At 46.3% G+C, this 15,618-nt stretch overlaps 2 protein-coding genes across 6 annotated transcripts; both read left to right on the forward strand.

Moving 5' to 3' along the window:
- The first annotated feature begins 1,289 nt into the window (after positions 1–1,289).
- Positions 1,290–6,060, forward strand: LOC115769493. The gene is made up of 5 exons (XM_030714312.1): positions 1,290–2,860; positions 3,335–4,500; positions 4,825–5,279; positions 5,363–5,502; positions 5,579–6,060. Exons 1-5 carry the CDS (start codon positions 1,311–1,313, stop codon positions 5,961–5,963), a joined length of 3,696 nt encoding a protein of 1,231 aa, XP_030570172.1. The 5' UTR covers positions 1,290–1,310; the 3' UTR covers positions 5,964–6,060.
- A 636-nt stretch (positions 6,061–6,696) lies between these two features.
- LOC115769592 (transcription initiation factor TFIID subunit 4) lies at positions 6,697–15,466 on the forward strand. 5 transcript variants are annotated; one of them, XM_030714474.1, is made up of 11 exons: positions 6,697–7,730; positions 8,023–8,670; positions 9,635–9,799; positions 10,073–10,312; positions 11,585–12,061; positions 12,118–12,231; positions 12,292–12,507; positions 12,570–13,490; positions 13,552–13,725; positions 13,787–13,912; positions 13,987–15,466. In XM_030714474.1, exons 2-11 carry the CDS (start codon positions 8,266–8,268, stop codon positions 14,143–14,145), a joined length of 2,997 nt encoding a protein of 998 aa, XP_030570334.1. In that variant the 5' UTR covers positions 6,697–7,730; positions 8,023–8,265; the 3' UTR covers positions 14,146–15,466. The 5 variants fall into 5 exon arrangements, with proteins under 5 accessions (XP_030570334.1, XP_030570336.1, XP_030570335.1 ...); XM_030714476.1 differs by having other exon boundaries at positions 8,023–8,547; XM_030714475.1 differs by having other exon boundaries at positions 6,697–6,876.
- Positions 15,467–15,618: the final 152 nt, after the last annotated feature.

Genomic DNA, 15,618 nt, shown 5'->3' on the forward strand with positions numbered 1-15,618 from the left:
CAAAAACAAATTGTTGTCTAAAAACGAAATGAATTTGTTTTTATCTTAAATAGAAGCTTTAGGAATATGTAAGCTCTTGACGTATTTAATTAGATTCTTCCTAGAAACTTTTAACGAATTTGAATTTATTTAACAATCACTTCAACCGCAAGCTGTTGACTCCAATTCACACAGTTAAAAGCCATTAACCATGGCTGGACCGCAGCCGGCCCAAGTTCAAGATCAGCGCTTGGCGAGTGTCAAAGAAATACATAAATTATTCATTTAGTGAATCAATCAATGGCAGTTAAAAAACAAAATTAACAAAAAAATGAAAAAAAAAAATGAAAATAGATGTTCATTAAACACCCTGCGCAACTGCAAATTAAGGCAGAGTCGCTTTTAATAGAGTTGCTGAAACATGCAAAGAAAAAAGAAACCTGTAGATGAGAAGAGATGAGCTTGGGCAACGAGACGAGCGACTCGAGGATTGACCAAGTCCGATATGCAAACAAAAAAGCACAAATCGCTGGAGGAAACAACAAAAGCGCCAAGGTGTTTGCTTCGATTTCAATGCGATTGAGACACACACGCAGGGGAGTGAAGGGGCGCCAGGTGAGGGGTGGGGCACGGCGGGAGGGGTCTGCTACTGGGCCTGTCATTTGCTGTGACAGCCGCAACAACGCGACAGCAATTGTCAGCTGGGCGTGTGTGTGGCGTTTTAAAACGCGTCAAAAAGTCGCGCGTTTTCAACCAGTTTCATAAAATCGAAACGCTTAAATGTGGCTGTTGTCTAATAAATAATTGAAATTAATTTCATTAGCAAATTTCTAGCTAATGGCCAAAACTAAAAAAAAGCACCTTTCGCAGCTTTAACGATCTCTTTTACGGTTATCTGCCCGTCCCTCCCTCCTCCTCACCTTTCTTTGGGCTCTTTCGCACGTGGACACCTTTAGACAAACTGTCTGAGAGAACCTTTCCAATCCGTTCCTATGGACATGGTCAATAATTATGCAATACACAGAGTGCCCCACAACCAGTTTGCCATCGCTGTCGTCATGTGTGAATATATACGTATTCAAATCGGCCCAGCTCAGCTTTTTGTTTGGGCTCAAGATGAGACCCGCCGCCACGGGCCCGATCAGTCGACGACGAAACGCGCGAACGCACGCAGCGCCCCCTGAAAAGCCAAAAAGTGAAATATAATTTGAAATTCAAATTCGCATCGGTTCGGTACGGCTAAGGACTGTCCCTCTCTCTCTCTCCACGTATATAGAGAGAGAGTATATATAGGCCGCGTCGCGTAGTGTTCTGTGTCAGAGCATCGCAAGATGTTGCCAGTGTCGCGTCCATTCTCAGTGCTCCTCTGCCTGCTGCTGCTGCTGCTGCAGCTGAGCTTGGCGAGAATCTTCGAGCGTTGCGAACTGGCCAACCTGCTGCAGAAGCAATACGGATTGCCAGCTGCCCAGGTGGCCAACCTGGTGTGCATTGCGCAGCACTCGAGTGATTTGAACACGGCTGCCTTTGGCGGTGGCAGCGGACCGGGCGGCGGCTCGCATGGCATCTTCCAGATCAGCGATGTCTACTGGTGCTCGCCGCCGGGCCAGGGCGCGGGCTGTGGCCTGAGCTGTTCGCGTCTGCGCGACGATGACATTGCGGACGATGTTGCGTGTGTGCGCAAGATCCACGCGGAGCATCAGCGCATCTCGGGGGATGGCTTCAACGCCTGGCAGGCCTACAATGCGTATTGTCGCCAGGATGCGGCTTCCTACGTGGCAGGCTGTGGTCTACCAACTGCCAACTCAAACGCTGTGCGCGTGGCTGCCTCCTATCAACAGCCGATCAAGGTGAGCTATCAGTCTAGTCTGGTTCCAGTGCGTCGGCAGGGCAAGATCTACAGTCGCTGTGAGCTCGCACAGGAGCTGTTCTATCAGCACAAGCTGCCCATGCAGCAGATACCCACGTGGGTGTGCATTGCCCAGCACGAATCCTCCTACAACACGGCGGCAGTGGGTCGCTTGAATGCCGATGGCAGCGCGGATCATGGCCTGTTCCAGATCAGCGATCTCTACTGGTGCACGCACGATCAGCGCGGCGGCAAGGGCTGCCGCGCCGGCTGTCAACAATTCCTGGACTCCAGCATTGCGGACGATGTGCAGTGCATACGGCGCATTTACCAGGAGCACACACAAATATCGGGCGACGGCTTCAACGCTTGGACCGTCTACAATCGGGATTGTCGCAACCAGCGCTACGAGCAGGTGGCCGCCTGCTTTGCCAAGCCACCACTGGTCGCGCCGGCCACACATCCCAATGCCATTGGCGGCAGCGCGGGCAAGTTCACCTATGCCTATCCAGCTGCTACGACGCCCAATCCCTACTACAGGCCCTCCAACAAGTTGGTCAGCTATCCGGGCAATCCTTTCCTGCGCCCGCGCCAGCCGCAAGTTCAGCCGCATCCCAATCTAATTGGAGAACCCACAAAATCTCACTTTGCCAGCGTCTACAGCACGCCAGCTACTAATCCCTTGCTCAGCTTCAAGCAACACACAACACCCAAACTACAAACAACACAACAACACTTTTACACAACACCTACACGAGCTGGTAAAGTTTATAAACGCTGTGAATTGGCGCAAGAGTTGTATTTCTCACACAAGTTTCCCATGCAGGATATAGCCACTTGGGTGTGCATCGCGGAGCATGAATCCCGCCTGGATACGGCGGCGGTGGGTCGGCTGAACGCGGACGGCAGCGCGGATCACGGTCTGTTCCAGATCAGTGATCTCTACTGGTGCACGCACGGCGAGGGCGTCGGGGGCAAGGGCTGTCACATCGAGTGCGATCGCCTCTTGGACTCGGACATTTCGGATGATGTCAGGTGCATACGCACCATACACGAGGAGCACACACGCATCTCCGGGGATGGCTTCACTGCATGGACAGTGTACAATGGACATTGCAGGGATCGCAGCAGAGCGGAGATTGCCAGCTGCTTCGAGTCTAAGGAGCTGGAAAAGGAACCGGTTAGGCCAGCCAAGCCGGCAGACAATGAGCTGGTGAGGAAACCCAAGCCCAAGGGCAAGATATACAATCGCTGTGAGCTGGCGCAGGAGCTCTATTACAAGCACAAGATGCCCATGCGGGAGATACCCACCTGGGTGTGCATTGCCCAGCATGAATCCTCCTACAACACGGCTGCAGTAGGTCGCCTGAATGCCGATGGCAGCGAGGATCACGGTCTGTTCCAGATCAGCGATCTCTATTGGTGCACGCACGGCGAGGGCGTCGGGGGCAAGGGCTGTCACATCGAGTGCGATCGCCTCTTGGACTCGGACATTTCGGATGATGTCAGGTGCATACGCACCATACACGAGGAGCACACACGCATCTCCGGAGATGGCTTCACTGCGTGGACAGTGTACAATGGACATTGCAGGGATCGCAGCAGAGCTGAGATTGCCAGCTGCTTCGAGTCTAAGGAACTAGATAAGGAACCGGTTAGGCCAGCCAAGCCGGCAGACAATGAGCTGGTAAGGAAACCCAAGCCCAAGGGCAAGATATATAATCGCTGTGAGCTGGCGAAGGAGCTCTACTACAAGCACAAGCTGCCCATGCGGGAGATACCCACCTGGGTGTGCATTGCCCAGCATGAATCCTCCTATAACACGGCTGCAGTAGGTCGCCTGAATGCCGATGGCAGCGAGGATCACGGTCTGTTCCAGATCAGCGATCTCTACTGGTGCACGCACGGCGAGGGCGGTGGCAAGGCCTGTCACATTGAATGCGACAGTTTGCTGGACTCCGACATCTCGGATGATGTCCAATGCATCCGTACTATACACGAGGAGCACACACGTATATCTGGAGATGGCTTCAACGCCTGGACAGTTTATAATGGCCACTGCCGAGGCCAAAGCCTGGCACAGTTGAGCGATTGCTTTGCAGGCAACGAAATCTCCGAGGCGGAGAAGCCCAGCCATTATGGAGAGCGGCCACAAGTGCAAGCCCCACAACAGCAGCCGGTAGTAAAGATCGCAGCTAACCATGACTACGGTGCCAATCCTTTCCTGCAACATCTAAGCGCATCGCAGACAACGCAGGTGGTAGTCCAAGCTGTTAAAACAACTGCCAAGCCACCAGTCCAAATAACCGTGGTGCCTAATCTTCCTTTTGGTTCAAATCCCTTTTTACAACAACTGAAGCCCCAACAGCAAGCTCCACTGAGCACATCCGAGACTCGCCCTATTAAGTTTATTGATCAAGAGCATGTTTTAAAGTCTAGCTACGATCACAATCCTTTTCTGAAACCTCTTTATAAGCCTTCTGCTAATGCTATTCAATCCACAACGCAATACAAACCCACTTCCCACTTCAATCAAAGTCCATCCCATGTGCCTAATCCCTTTCTCAGCCTAGCTAATAAGCCAGACGTTAGTCCGGCTAAAATAAGCCCCACTTCCAAGCCCACGGCGGCAGCTAAGGTTACACATCATTCATACATAAGCAGCGACAGCTTTCGTCAAGAGGTCATTAAATTTACGGCCACATCGCCACATGATCTCCGGCAATCTACACAAGGAACAAACACATCACCAGCACCAAAAACAACACCAACTACAACCAAGCCAACAACAACACACAAAACAACAACTCGTGCAACTACAACCATTCGCCCCTTCACAACAGTCCGTCCATTTGCTATAAATAAGCCACCCACTACTTCGAAAATGACAACTCGCGCGCCAATAACTAGGACGTCGACAACAACACCTCTATTAATATCAACAACTCATCGTACAACAACAACTGCAATAAAAACCACACCTAATCATACAACAAAAGCTCAAAGTACGATATTAACAAGACAAACAACAACCAAATCCACAGCTCGCCAAACAACTACAAAATCCCCAACTCGTCAGACAACTACCAGACCCACGATCCGAGCTTCCACTGCCAGACCTGCGACTCGTTACACAACAACTAGAGTCCCAACTGGTCCAACGACGAGAATCCCAACAAGCCTCACAACAACAAGGCCTACAACTCGTCCTACAACCCGTCCTACAACCCGTCCTACAACTCGTCCTACTACGAGGGCCACAACAAAGACGACAACGAGATTCACCACACTTTCCACAACAGCGAGACCTACAACACGCCCTACAACGAGAGCCATAACACAGCCGACGACGACGAGATCGACAACGCGTTTCACAACAACGGGACCCACAACTCGTCTAACAACAAGAGCAACAACACAACAGACAACGAGATCAACAACGCGTTCCACAACAGTGAGACAAACAACTCGCCCTACAACAAGAGCCACAACACAACCAACGACAACGAGAATCACAACGCGTTCCACAACACTGAGACCCACCACTCGCCCTTCAACGAGAGCCACAGCACAGCCAACTACAACGAGATCAACAACTCGTTCTACAACCACCTGGCGGCCATTTACATCAAACTGGTTCTCAACAACTCGCTATCCAATAACAACAACTACTGCTCGTCCTAGCTTGAAGACATCCACCACCCCTAAGGCAACAACTCGCTCGACTACAACAGCTCGCCCAACCACCACCAGATGGCCTCAGTTCTACACGTCCCGCTTGAGTACTTCCACAACGCCTAGACCCTACCTTTTTACCTCGACAACAACAACTCGACGCCCCGCAACGACAGCAAGGAGTGCAACGACTAAGGATCCATTTGACCATCCATTCTTTGCGAAATTTAAGGCAACATTTGATACAACTCGCACGTCGCCATCAACTGTCACAAAGCCCACCGCGACGTCCACTCTGTCCAACCCAGGCAAATTCACTGCCAGCCCGTATTATGCCAAATTTAAGGAAAACAGCATCAAAGCGTCAGCCAAAACGGCCTATGCCTATGATTTTGGCCAGAATCGAACAACAACTACGATCCGGCCCTACCCGACAGCTAAAACAACGGCCAAATTGATCTGAGGTGGAACAAGAACTAAAATTTGGGTATATTGGTAGGGAAACTTGTAAATATGCGTGTAATGCGGCTAGTTTAGTTTGTATATTGACAGAATACTCATAAATTATTAATCTTAAGACACATAATTATGATTTAGATAATAAAACAAAAATACACCACACACTTAATACGCAAAATTAATTCAGTGCGGAGAGTGGAGAGTCAACCAGTCCGAAGACCTGACGACACGCTTACGGCTGCCAACAGCGGCCGCGACAGTAAGTGGATGTTTTTGATTAATTTCATTAACTTGTTTTTGGCCTGGTGTTAGCCTTGTTAACATAAACAGCAACAAAGGCATGCACACACGACAACAGCGAATGACGTGAGATAGCAAGTTACCAAATTATTGTGCATTTTGTGTTTAATTTCAATTAATTATTCTTCTTTTTCAGCAACTTAATGTTCTGCGTTTTAAATTTCATTGAATTGTACAATGACGTCATAAGAACCATTTTGAAATAGAAACAGTGCTGTCAAATATTGGCGCCTACACCAGTTCATCTTTTACAGCACTTTATATTATTTGTGGAGGCTGCTGATTGCCGATTATCTTATATGAATCGGTATTCCAACAGCTAGTGTAATTGTATTCTTAATATAAAAGAAATGTTGCTATTATTAATGCTACAATAAAATATATCTTTCAATAATATATATATTTCATAAGCATTAAAATTGGTTTTAGTATTTTGACCTTCATTTTGATGTCGTATTTAAATCGTTGCGAAAGCTGGTCACACTTATGAAAAAACTAATCTGCTTTCGGTGGACGGTTCGTAAACACTCAATTGTTGATTTTCGGCAATAAAAAAGTAACGTTAAACGTTCAAAATGCGCTCCAGTGAACCGAGTTCAAATGCAAAATGAATTGAAGTGAGTGCCTTTTTCAAATAAGCCACAAATTTCGAAAAACTACTGCAGCCTGTACCAGCACCAACACCAGCCAGCCGCCCGAAGATAGCGACAGTCATCGAGCGCCCTACTTAGCAACAATTGCTTGTTGCACTACATTTTTTTAAAAAATATTCATCCCGCATATATTATATTTGTTAAAGCCTACGTGTAGTAGGTCAAATATTGATACACGAAAATGCGTCGGCAAAACGTGAGAGAATTCCAGGACAGAGAATGACAATTGTTTAACTTATGTGAAGTCGGCTGCGCGCAAATTGTAACTCGCGTGAAGCTGGCTACGCGCAACTTTCCACTCAAGTGAAGTTGGCTGCACGCAGTTTTTACTCGCCTCGAATGAGCTGTACACCGTTTTAGGCTGGCAGTGCCTCATTTTTACTAGCGACATCTGGCGGCACAAGCAAAAATTTTCAGCGTTGCCTTTTGTCTCGCACTTTTATCGACGTCTGTGCCCCTTGCGCGTTGACTGTCGTTTTGCACGCGCATTCGTGAAAATGGCGGCGTTGTCGCTCGGTCGCTGCCAAATTTTTTGTACATCCAAAATAATCAAAATAAAGCGACAATAAATACAGTGCTAAACAAACTGTCTATGCCAGAGGCCGCGTGCGCGCGCGTGTGTGTGAAAATACAACAAAAGAAAAACGTTCTGGCTAACCCAAAGCAAATATTGTAACATTTAATCAGCTAGCGACAAGGAGTCAACGTCGTCGCCAGCGCAGCAGCAGCAGCAGCCGCCGCGTGAATAAGCGAGTGCAAGTGCGAGCGTTTTGCTGCGGTTTCGCTTGTCAGCGGAGCACCCAAAGGCTTTGGCCAAGGTGAATACGAATATAATTATGCTAAATTAGCAACGCAGCCTCTCGTTTGTCGGCTTTCACCTGCGTCCCACACCCGCTACCGCCCCTTCTCTCGTAAACATCTGCGGCAGTTGCAAGCGAAAGGAAAGAAAAAGAAAAAAACCACGCATTTGAGTTTTATGACCCACAGGTATATAACTGTGCCACAGCCAGGTAGTAGAAGCAGCTGCAGCCCCCGCGAGAGTGTACAAACAACAATTATGTGTAGATATTCCGCTATAAATACTAAAGTGACTAAAAATTTGCCTTGCAGTTTGCATCAAACGGCCACGCAGCATGCGACTGATAAACAAGAGCTGTAACAAGCACAACAACAACAGCAACAACAACAGCAGCAACAACATGATGCCACAGATGCACAGTTGATCAAGAAAACAGGCGGCTAAAGAACGTCACAAGCAGAAGAGTAACCGAACGGGGCCGCGTCCAGTTCCGGCTCTTCAAGCGCCAACGCTTCAACAAACGAAACCGCCACCGCAACCGGAACCGCCACGCAATGAATAGCAGCCAAACGGCGCCAACGGCCACATCGGCCAACAGCAATCGCATTACCTTCACCACTCAGCCGCTGCCCAATGGCACCATCAACATAGGTGGCCCAGGGGGCGGAGGTGTTGGCCCGACGATCATCTCAACAGCACAGCTGCCAAATACGACGACGATCAAGACCATCACGGCGGGCATTGGTGGACATGGGGTGCCGGGTCTGTCGCAAGTGCAGCATCAGGTGCATCAGCAGTCGCATCAGCAGCAACAGCAGCAGCAGCAAACGCAATCAGTAGGTGCCACCCAAACACAAACCTTAGTTATTAAATCCAATCACCATGCTGTCACCCTGCCGGCGGGTCTAGTATCAAGTGCACCAGCAGGAATCGTAACAATGACCAAGACCATCAATCAGGTATCCACCATCAAGCTAAACTCCCAACAACGTACTCGTATTGTAGCGAGGCGATGATAGTAGTGCGCCACATTCTGGCGCCATTCTGTTCGCATCTCTCTGCCTGCGTCCAATGGTTACTCCTGTTCCACACACTCACACACATACATATCCGCACTCTCCAATATTCTCTTCAGTATTCACTTTGCTTTCTTCTGTTGTCCATTTAGACGACACGATTAGCGTGCCTTACAAAAGTGCAACAGTGAACTCTCGATATATTGAACTGCCACTATATATTTAATCAGGCATTCATTTTTTAAACAATTGACAAATCTTACTTTCCAAAAAAGCTAAATTCGCTCGCTATATTGAAGGTTCACTGTATCTGAAAAAGGTTGTTGTATGCATATCGGTTGGTTGTTAAACAGCGTGTTATTTTTTGTTCCTCATTATACAAAAATTATGAATCCTACTTTTCTTTAAAAATTAAATTTCACCAATGAATATATTTCTCCCGCTGTCATACCAAATCCCTTTTGTCTTCCGCTAATTACTCTATGCTTTTAATTAAAAGATATAATTTTTGTAGATTTTCCATGTGAACAAAATGCTTTTAAACGGTCGCTTCTTTGTAGTACAACTCGTAGACGTCTTTCGAATTGGCCAGCACACATCTTAATATCTCATTTTCATCTCATCATTTTATAAGAAATTCATACCAAATCAATTATTATAATGTATTTTGTGAACACACACAACTTCCGTGCACATTTGTTTGACTGTGATCTGTAAGCGAATGAACTGAGACCCACGACAATACGTGAAATGAAGCGACTCTCGTGATCTGCTGCATGTTGTAGTGAAACAAACCAAATCCAAAACAATAACTTAAACCTATCAAAGCTTTTGTAATACGCCTATAGAAAACCAATAATGCAATGTTCTATTTATGATCTGACTAATCCCATCACGTATTCCACAGACCGGGCAGCCGCTGCTTAACTCCATGCTGCCGGCCGGCGTTGTGGTCGGCATGCGGCCGCAGGCGCCGACGCAGCAGCAGCCAAAGAACATGCCCGCCAATCCGCTGAGTCGCGTCGTCATCAGCAACTCTCATATGGGTGGCGTTAGGCCACAGAGTCCATCGGTAAGTGTGACTAGAAAATGGGAAAATGCGTGTATCTGTAAGGAAAACTCTTGAGTTTTGTTGTTGTGGTGGGCTCTTCTCTACTAATCCACAAGGCTCCCTAATACAGCGCACACACATGCACCCAAACCCCAACCACCCACCCACCCACTCACATACACAGTCACACACATACACACACATACACATATGTACATATACATGCATTTATATCAGCGGGTACGCCTTGTACTTTGAACTATTCTCTGTCTATTCTCTCTCTCTTTATTTTAGATAACTTTAGGCACACTTAATACAGGACAAACGCCTGCACTGTTAGTGAAAACGGATAATGGATTTCAGTTGTTGCGCGTGGGCACGGCCACATCGACGGGCCCGCCGACGATGACACAGACCATATCTAACACCAGCAACAACAACAATAATAATAACAACAACAACAACACCACCACAACAACAACAAATCATCCCATAACCACACAGATACGTCTGCAAACTGTGCCGGCTGCAGCTGTAAGTAGATATCATGGCCAATCGTCATCCCAACAACAACAACAACAGCAACAAACGCAGCTGCAGCAACAGCAACAACAGCAACAGCATCAAACAACGACACAAGCATCCTCACAAGCAACAACTGCCAGCACTAGCATAGCACTGCGCAAAACGATTGTCCGTACATCATCCACAATCCTCCCATCCAGCAATAATAATGTTAATAATATCACCACCAATACCACCACCACAACCACTACCAACAACAACAACAACAACAACAAACCCGCTACTAACCTGCAACAGCAGCAACAGCAGCAGAAGCTACAGCTACAACTGAAGCAGCAGCAACAGGCACAGCAACAACATAAGCAACAGCAGCAACAGGCCTCAGCCAGCGCCAGCAGCGCAGCCGCCGCGGCCGCCGCAGCTGCTGCGGCAAATGTCGCGGCCACAATTAAGATCAAGCAAAATGTAAAAATCAAAGCTTAACTTGTTTAGAAATGGAAATTCGCATAGTTTCCAATATTTTATATATACTTTATATATTCTATAAAACGCCTCTCTCTTGTCTGTTTATGCATTTGATCTGTTTTTTAACGCTACGCTTCAGTTTTCAATTTTGTTTAGACTTTCGGCCAGACTTCGAGCAATCGACTGTCCGCCCAACTTTTTCAATTTTCATTTCAAAATAAGTATCTTATATAATATATATATACATATATAATTGTACTTTTGCTCAGTTTTGCATGCTGCGTTGTAACTGTCTGTGTATTTGACTTGACGTATTCTTTTGATTTAGTTATTCGCTGTGGAAAACGCGTTGCTGTTCGTTCTTTTCGAAAATCAAAAAAAAAAAAAAAAAATCATTCAACTCTATTTTATCATTTAGAAATTAAGAAGCATTATGATCATGAACTGGGCACCGAAGGCTATTCGGGCTCCGAATGGGGGTGTGTTATCAAAAGAAAACAAAAACATTTTAAACAAATTCAAAAATTAATTTAAATATGTTTTCAAACAATATTTTTTGGCACTAACTTTATATGTTACTCCATTATTAATCACTAAAACATCAACATCTGACCCGCACACAACTTGCACACAACTTACACACACACACACACATACACCCACTAATAGGAGCCCGTAGCCCATGTGCGCCTCCATAAGAGTCACTCAACTATTTTCTGGTTTTAACTTTTCGCTTATCGCTCTTTATTTGCACCGACTGCGCACAGTTGCTTCAAACATTTGTTTGTTAATCTATAATGTTTATTTTAACCACAGTCGATGACCAGCACTACCGCCTCCAGCAACATAATTGTCAACTCGGTGGCCAGCAGCAATGCGCATAGTTTTAGCAGCGCCTCACATCCGCCGCACTTAGCGCAGCTCCAGCAACAGCATCAACAACAGCAGCCGCATTTGCCGCAAGTAACGCAAATCCAAACGATACCAGCCGCACAGCCGCATTCGCAAGCGAACAACGTGCAGGTGGCATCTGCAGCGGCGGCAACGGCGGCAGCGAATGCGAACGCAACAACAACGACAACGGCTGCGCAGGGCAATACCAAAGAAAAGTGTCGCAAGTTTTTAGCCAATTTAATTGAATTGTCGACACGCGAACCGAAGCCGGTGGAGAAAAATGTGCGCACGCTCATCCAGGAGCTGGTCAATGCGAATGTGGAGCCGGAGGAGTTTTGTGATCGCCTGGAGCGTTTGCTCAACGCCAGTCCACAGCCGTGCCTCATTGGGTTTCTCAAGGTAAGCAATGATCGTATGTTATTATTTGTTTTACTAATGTGTGTTTTCATCTGCAGAAAAGTCTGCCACTGCTGCGCCAGGCTCTCTACACCAAGGAGCTGGTCATTGAGGGCATTAAACCGCCGCCACAGCATGTACTGGGATTGGCTGGACTTCCGCCACAGCTTCCGGTAAGTCATGCCTAACTCTCAATCAATCGAACTACTATTAACCCCACAATCTTTCCACAGAAAATTCAAGCGCAAATCCGTCCGATTGGACTCAGCCAGACGACGACCATCGGACAGACGCAGGTGCGCATGATAACACCAAATGCATTGGGCACGCCGCGGCCAACCATTGGCCATACGACGATATCCAAGCAGCCGCCAAACATTCGATTGCCCACAGCACCGCGTCTGGCCATACGCGGCCAAATGCCTTCGCTGCCAATGCCCGCGCAGGCGGTAAGTATAAAACTGAGATCTGCCCCTAAGCAATCAGACTCTCACTTCCCATATCCATACAGAACATTGTGCAAATCCGCGGCCCGCATAACGCACAGCTGCAGCGCCCGGGATCGGTTCAAATACGTGCTACGTCCCGTCCGCCAAACAGTACGCCCACGAACAAAGTCACTGCCGTCAAAGTTGGTCAGACGCAGATCAAGGCCATAACGTCCAGTTTGCATCCGCCCTCACTGGCGGCCATATCATCGAACAGTGGACCACCGCCAACGCCGACGTTATCAGTACTATCGACGATAAATTCAGCATCGACGACATCGTTGCCGGTGCCATCGTTACCCACAGTTCATCTGCCGCCGGAAGCGTTGCGTGCACGCGAACAGATGCAGAACTCACTGCATCACAACAACAACAATCACTTTGAGCCAAAGCTCGTTGAGATTAAGGCACCGCAGCTGCCGCATATGGAGCGCATCAATGCTTCGCTGACTCCCATTTCGGCCAAGACGATGCCCCGTGGTGCGATGCCCATGGCGAACAAGTCGGCGAATAAAAAGAAAAGAGACGCAATCGATCGGGATAGCAAGGATGAGAGGGCAAACAGCGGTAGTGGGATGGCGGGGTCAGCAGCGGCTGCGGCCGCCAATTCGTTTTTCCAGCAAAGCTCCATGTCATCATCGATATATGGCGATGATGATATTAACGATGTGGCAGCCATGGGCGGTGTTAATCTAGCCGAGGAATCGCAGCGCATTCTGGGATGCACGGAGAACATAGGCACGCAGATACGGTCCTGCAAGGATGAAGTGTTTCTCAACTTGCCAGCGTTGCAGGCACGAATACGTGCGATAACCGCGGAACGTGGCTTAGATGAACCTTCGCAGGATGTTGCCGTGCTCATATCGCATGCGTGCCAGGAACGGCTCAAGAACATTGTGGAGAAGTTGGCTGTGATAGCGGAGCACCGCATTGATGTCATCAAGGTGAGTTCATGCGCTCACTACTCTGCAATTCATCTTTTAATAAAACCTGCCTAACCCACAGTTGGATCCACGCTATGAGCCCGCGAAGGATGTACGCGGTCAAATCAAGTTTCTGGAGGAGTTGGACAAGGCTGAGCAGAAGCGACACGAGGAGCTGGAGCGCGAAATGCTACTGAGAGCGGCCAAGTCCAGAACGCGCGTCGAAGATCCCGAGCAAGCAAAGATGAAAGCGAGGGTAAGAAACAATGATTCCTGAAATTTGTTTTTTCTCATCTTCCACAAATTACTTTTTCCAGGCGAAAGAAATGCAGCGTGCGGAAATGGAAGAGCTGCGACAGCGCGATGCGAATTTGACGGCACTGCAGGCAATTGGACCACGGAAAAAACTCAAACTGGATAGCGATGCGGCCGGTGTGGGCGTGGTGAGTAACATGAACTTACCAGCGACCATTCGATTGCTTACTCAACAAACATGGCATCTGCTCTACACACACAGGGTTCCAGTGGCGGCGGTCTGTTGAGCAACTCCGGTACGGCGACTACAACGTTGCGGCCGCGCATCAAGCGTGTCAATCTGCGCGATATGCTCTTCTTTATGGAACAGGAGCGCGAGTTTTGTCGCAGCTCGTTGCTGTTCAAGACTTACCTCAAGTGATCGCTGCTGGCGCCGCTGTTGTTCACATACCTACGTACCCATACGAGCTCTCCTGCGCCTACTCCTGCTCCAACTCCAACTCCAACTCCTGCTCTGGCTTCGGCTCCAGCTATCATTCTTCTATTAGCGTCTAGCAGCTGCGTTCATCAATTTGCAATATTATTTAGCTGTCAGATTTAACTGCGTCGTCCCTTTGTTGTTTTAGTTAGGCGCCCTATTTAAATAACTATGCGTAGAAATACCAACTAAATTGTAATTAAAAGTTTTTTAAATCTAATTTACAAATCGTTTTCCAATTAAATAGCCAGCAACACTTAAACCAAACCAATCCAAAAACACAAAAGAGAAACCAACAACAACAACAACAACAACAAAACTCACAGTAGCAAAAACAAAACAAAAACTCAACGTGCAGTCAGCCAGCGTTTGATTTTGTAATTTTTAACATAATTAATTGCATTAATTGCATTGACGGCCTTATCTAAACGATATAAACATATAAATAATATGATTAAATTGTGTAGCTTAGTTTGTTAAACGAAATCGAGCGTAAATTCTAGACTTAAGTTAGATTGCGGCATTCAAGTCGTAGAACATAACATGGTTTTTAAAACCATCATGGCAAGCAAAAAGAATAAAAACAGAGAATACAATTAAAAACAAATAAAAAAAAACACAAAGCAAAAGGAGAAATATACACATAATATGGCATAATACATTGAACTAGTTGTAGTTGTTTAAACAAATTGATGTAATTTTAATTAGCTTATGTATAAAACAATTAACAGAAACAAATGGTAACAAAAAAACAAAATACACGTGTAAAAAGTCCAGACTAAGTTTTTTCTATAGTTTAACTAGGTAAACGCAACGTAATTAACAAATTTACGGCAAAGAACTAAAACCCGAACGTAGTTTTAGACACTAAACATATGGTTTTTTATTAGTGACGCGTTCGTTCAACCAAAATGGTTCATCCAATCAATGGATTATGTGCATATTATAATGTTCTAGCAGGCGGTTCTTTAATTGAACATATTTGCACCAGCCACAAAATAGTTAAATTTTATACAAAGTAAACAAACGAAAATTGTAAAATACATTTATATTCGACTACGTTCATATTTAAAACAAATACAAATTTAAATTCTGTGTGTGTGCTAAACAGTTACAATATGATCAAGCGAAAAACCAACAAACAAACAAAAAGAAAAGAAACAGTCGAAAACAACAAAAGTAAAGAGCGCATAGTTTAGTAGTCATATAACTAAATATATTATATACATCTATAAATATATACATACATATTATGTTTTACAATTAATAAATACAAAAAACCTATTGTATGTATAAATTAAGTTTAAAATGAGAAAAACCTAAAAAAAAACTAAAAACAAAATACAACAAAAAAATAAAACAAACTTCAGAAAAACTAAAATTTGCCGCAGATTAATCATTTTGAATGTTGAGAAT

The sequence above is a fragment of the Drosophila novamexicana genome, unplaced genomic scaffold (genome assembly GCF_003285875.2).
Source record: "Drosophila novamexicana strain 15010-1031.04,08,12 unplaced genomic scaffold, DnovRS2.1 tig00004554-arrow-pilon, whole genome shotgun sequence".
NCBI lineage: Eukaryota > Metazoa > Arthropoda > Insecta > Diptera > Drosophilidae > Drosophila > Drosophila novamexicana.

Coding starts and splice junctions, on each gene's coding strand:
- LOC115769493 (XM_030714312.1), top strand. CDS start 1,311: ATGTTGCCAGTGTCGCGTCCATTCTCAGTGCTCCTCTGCCTGCTGCTG. Junction 2,861..3,334: donor GACATTTCGGATGATGTCAG/GTGCATACGCAC, acceptor GGATGATGTCAG/GTGCATACGCACCATACACG. Junction 5,280..5,362: donor CAACAACGCGTTCCACAACA/GTGAGACAAACA, acceptor CACAACACTGAG/ACCCACCACTCGCCCTTCAA.
- LOC115769592 (XM_030714474.1), top strand. CDS start 8,266: ATGAATAGCAGCCAAACGGCGCCAACGGCCACATCGGCCAACAGCAAT. Junction 12,508..12,569: donor TGCCAATGCCCGCGCAGGCG/GTAAGTATAAAA, acceptor ATATCCATACAG/AACATTGTGCAAATCCGCGG. Junction 13,491..13,551: donor ACCGCATTGATGTCATCAAG/GTGAGTTCATGC, acceptor CCTAACCCACAG/TTGGATCCACGCTATGAGCC.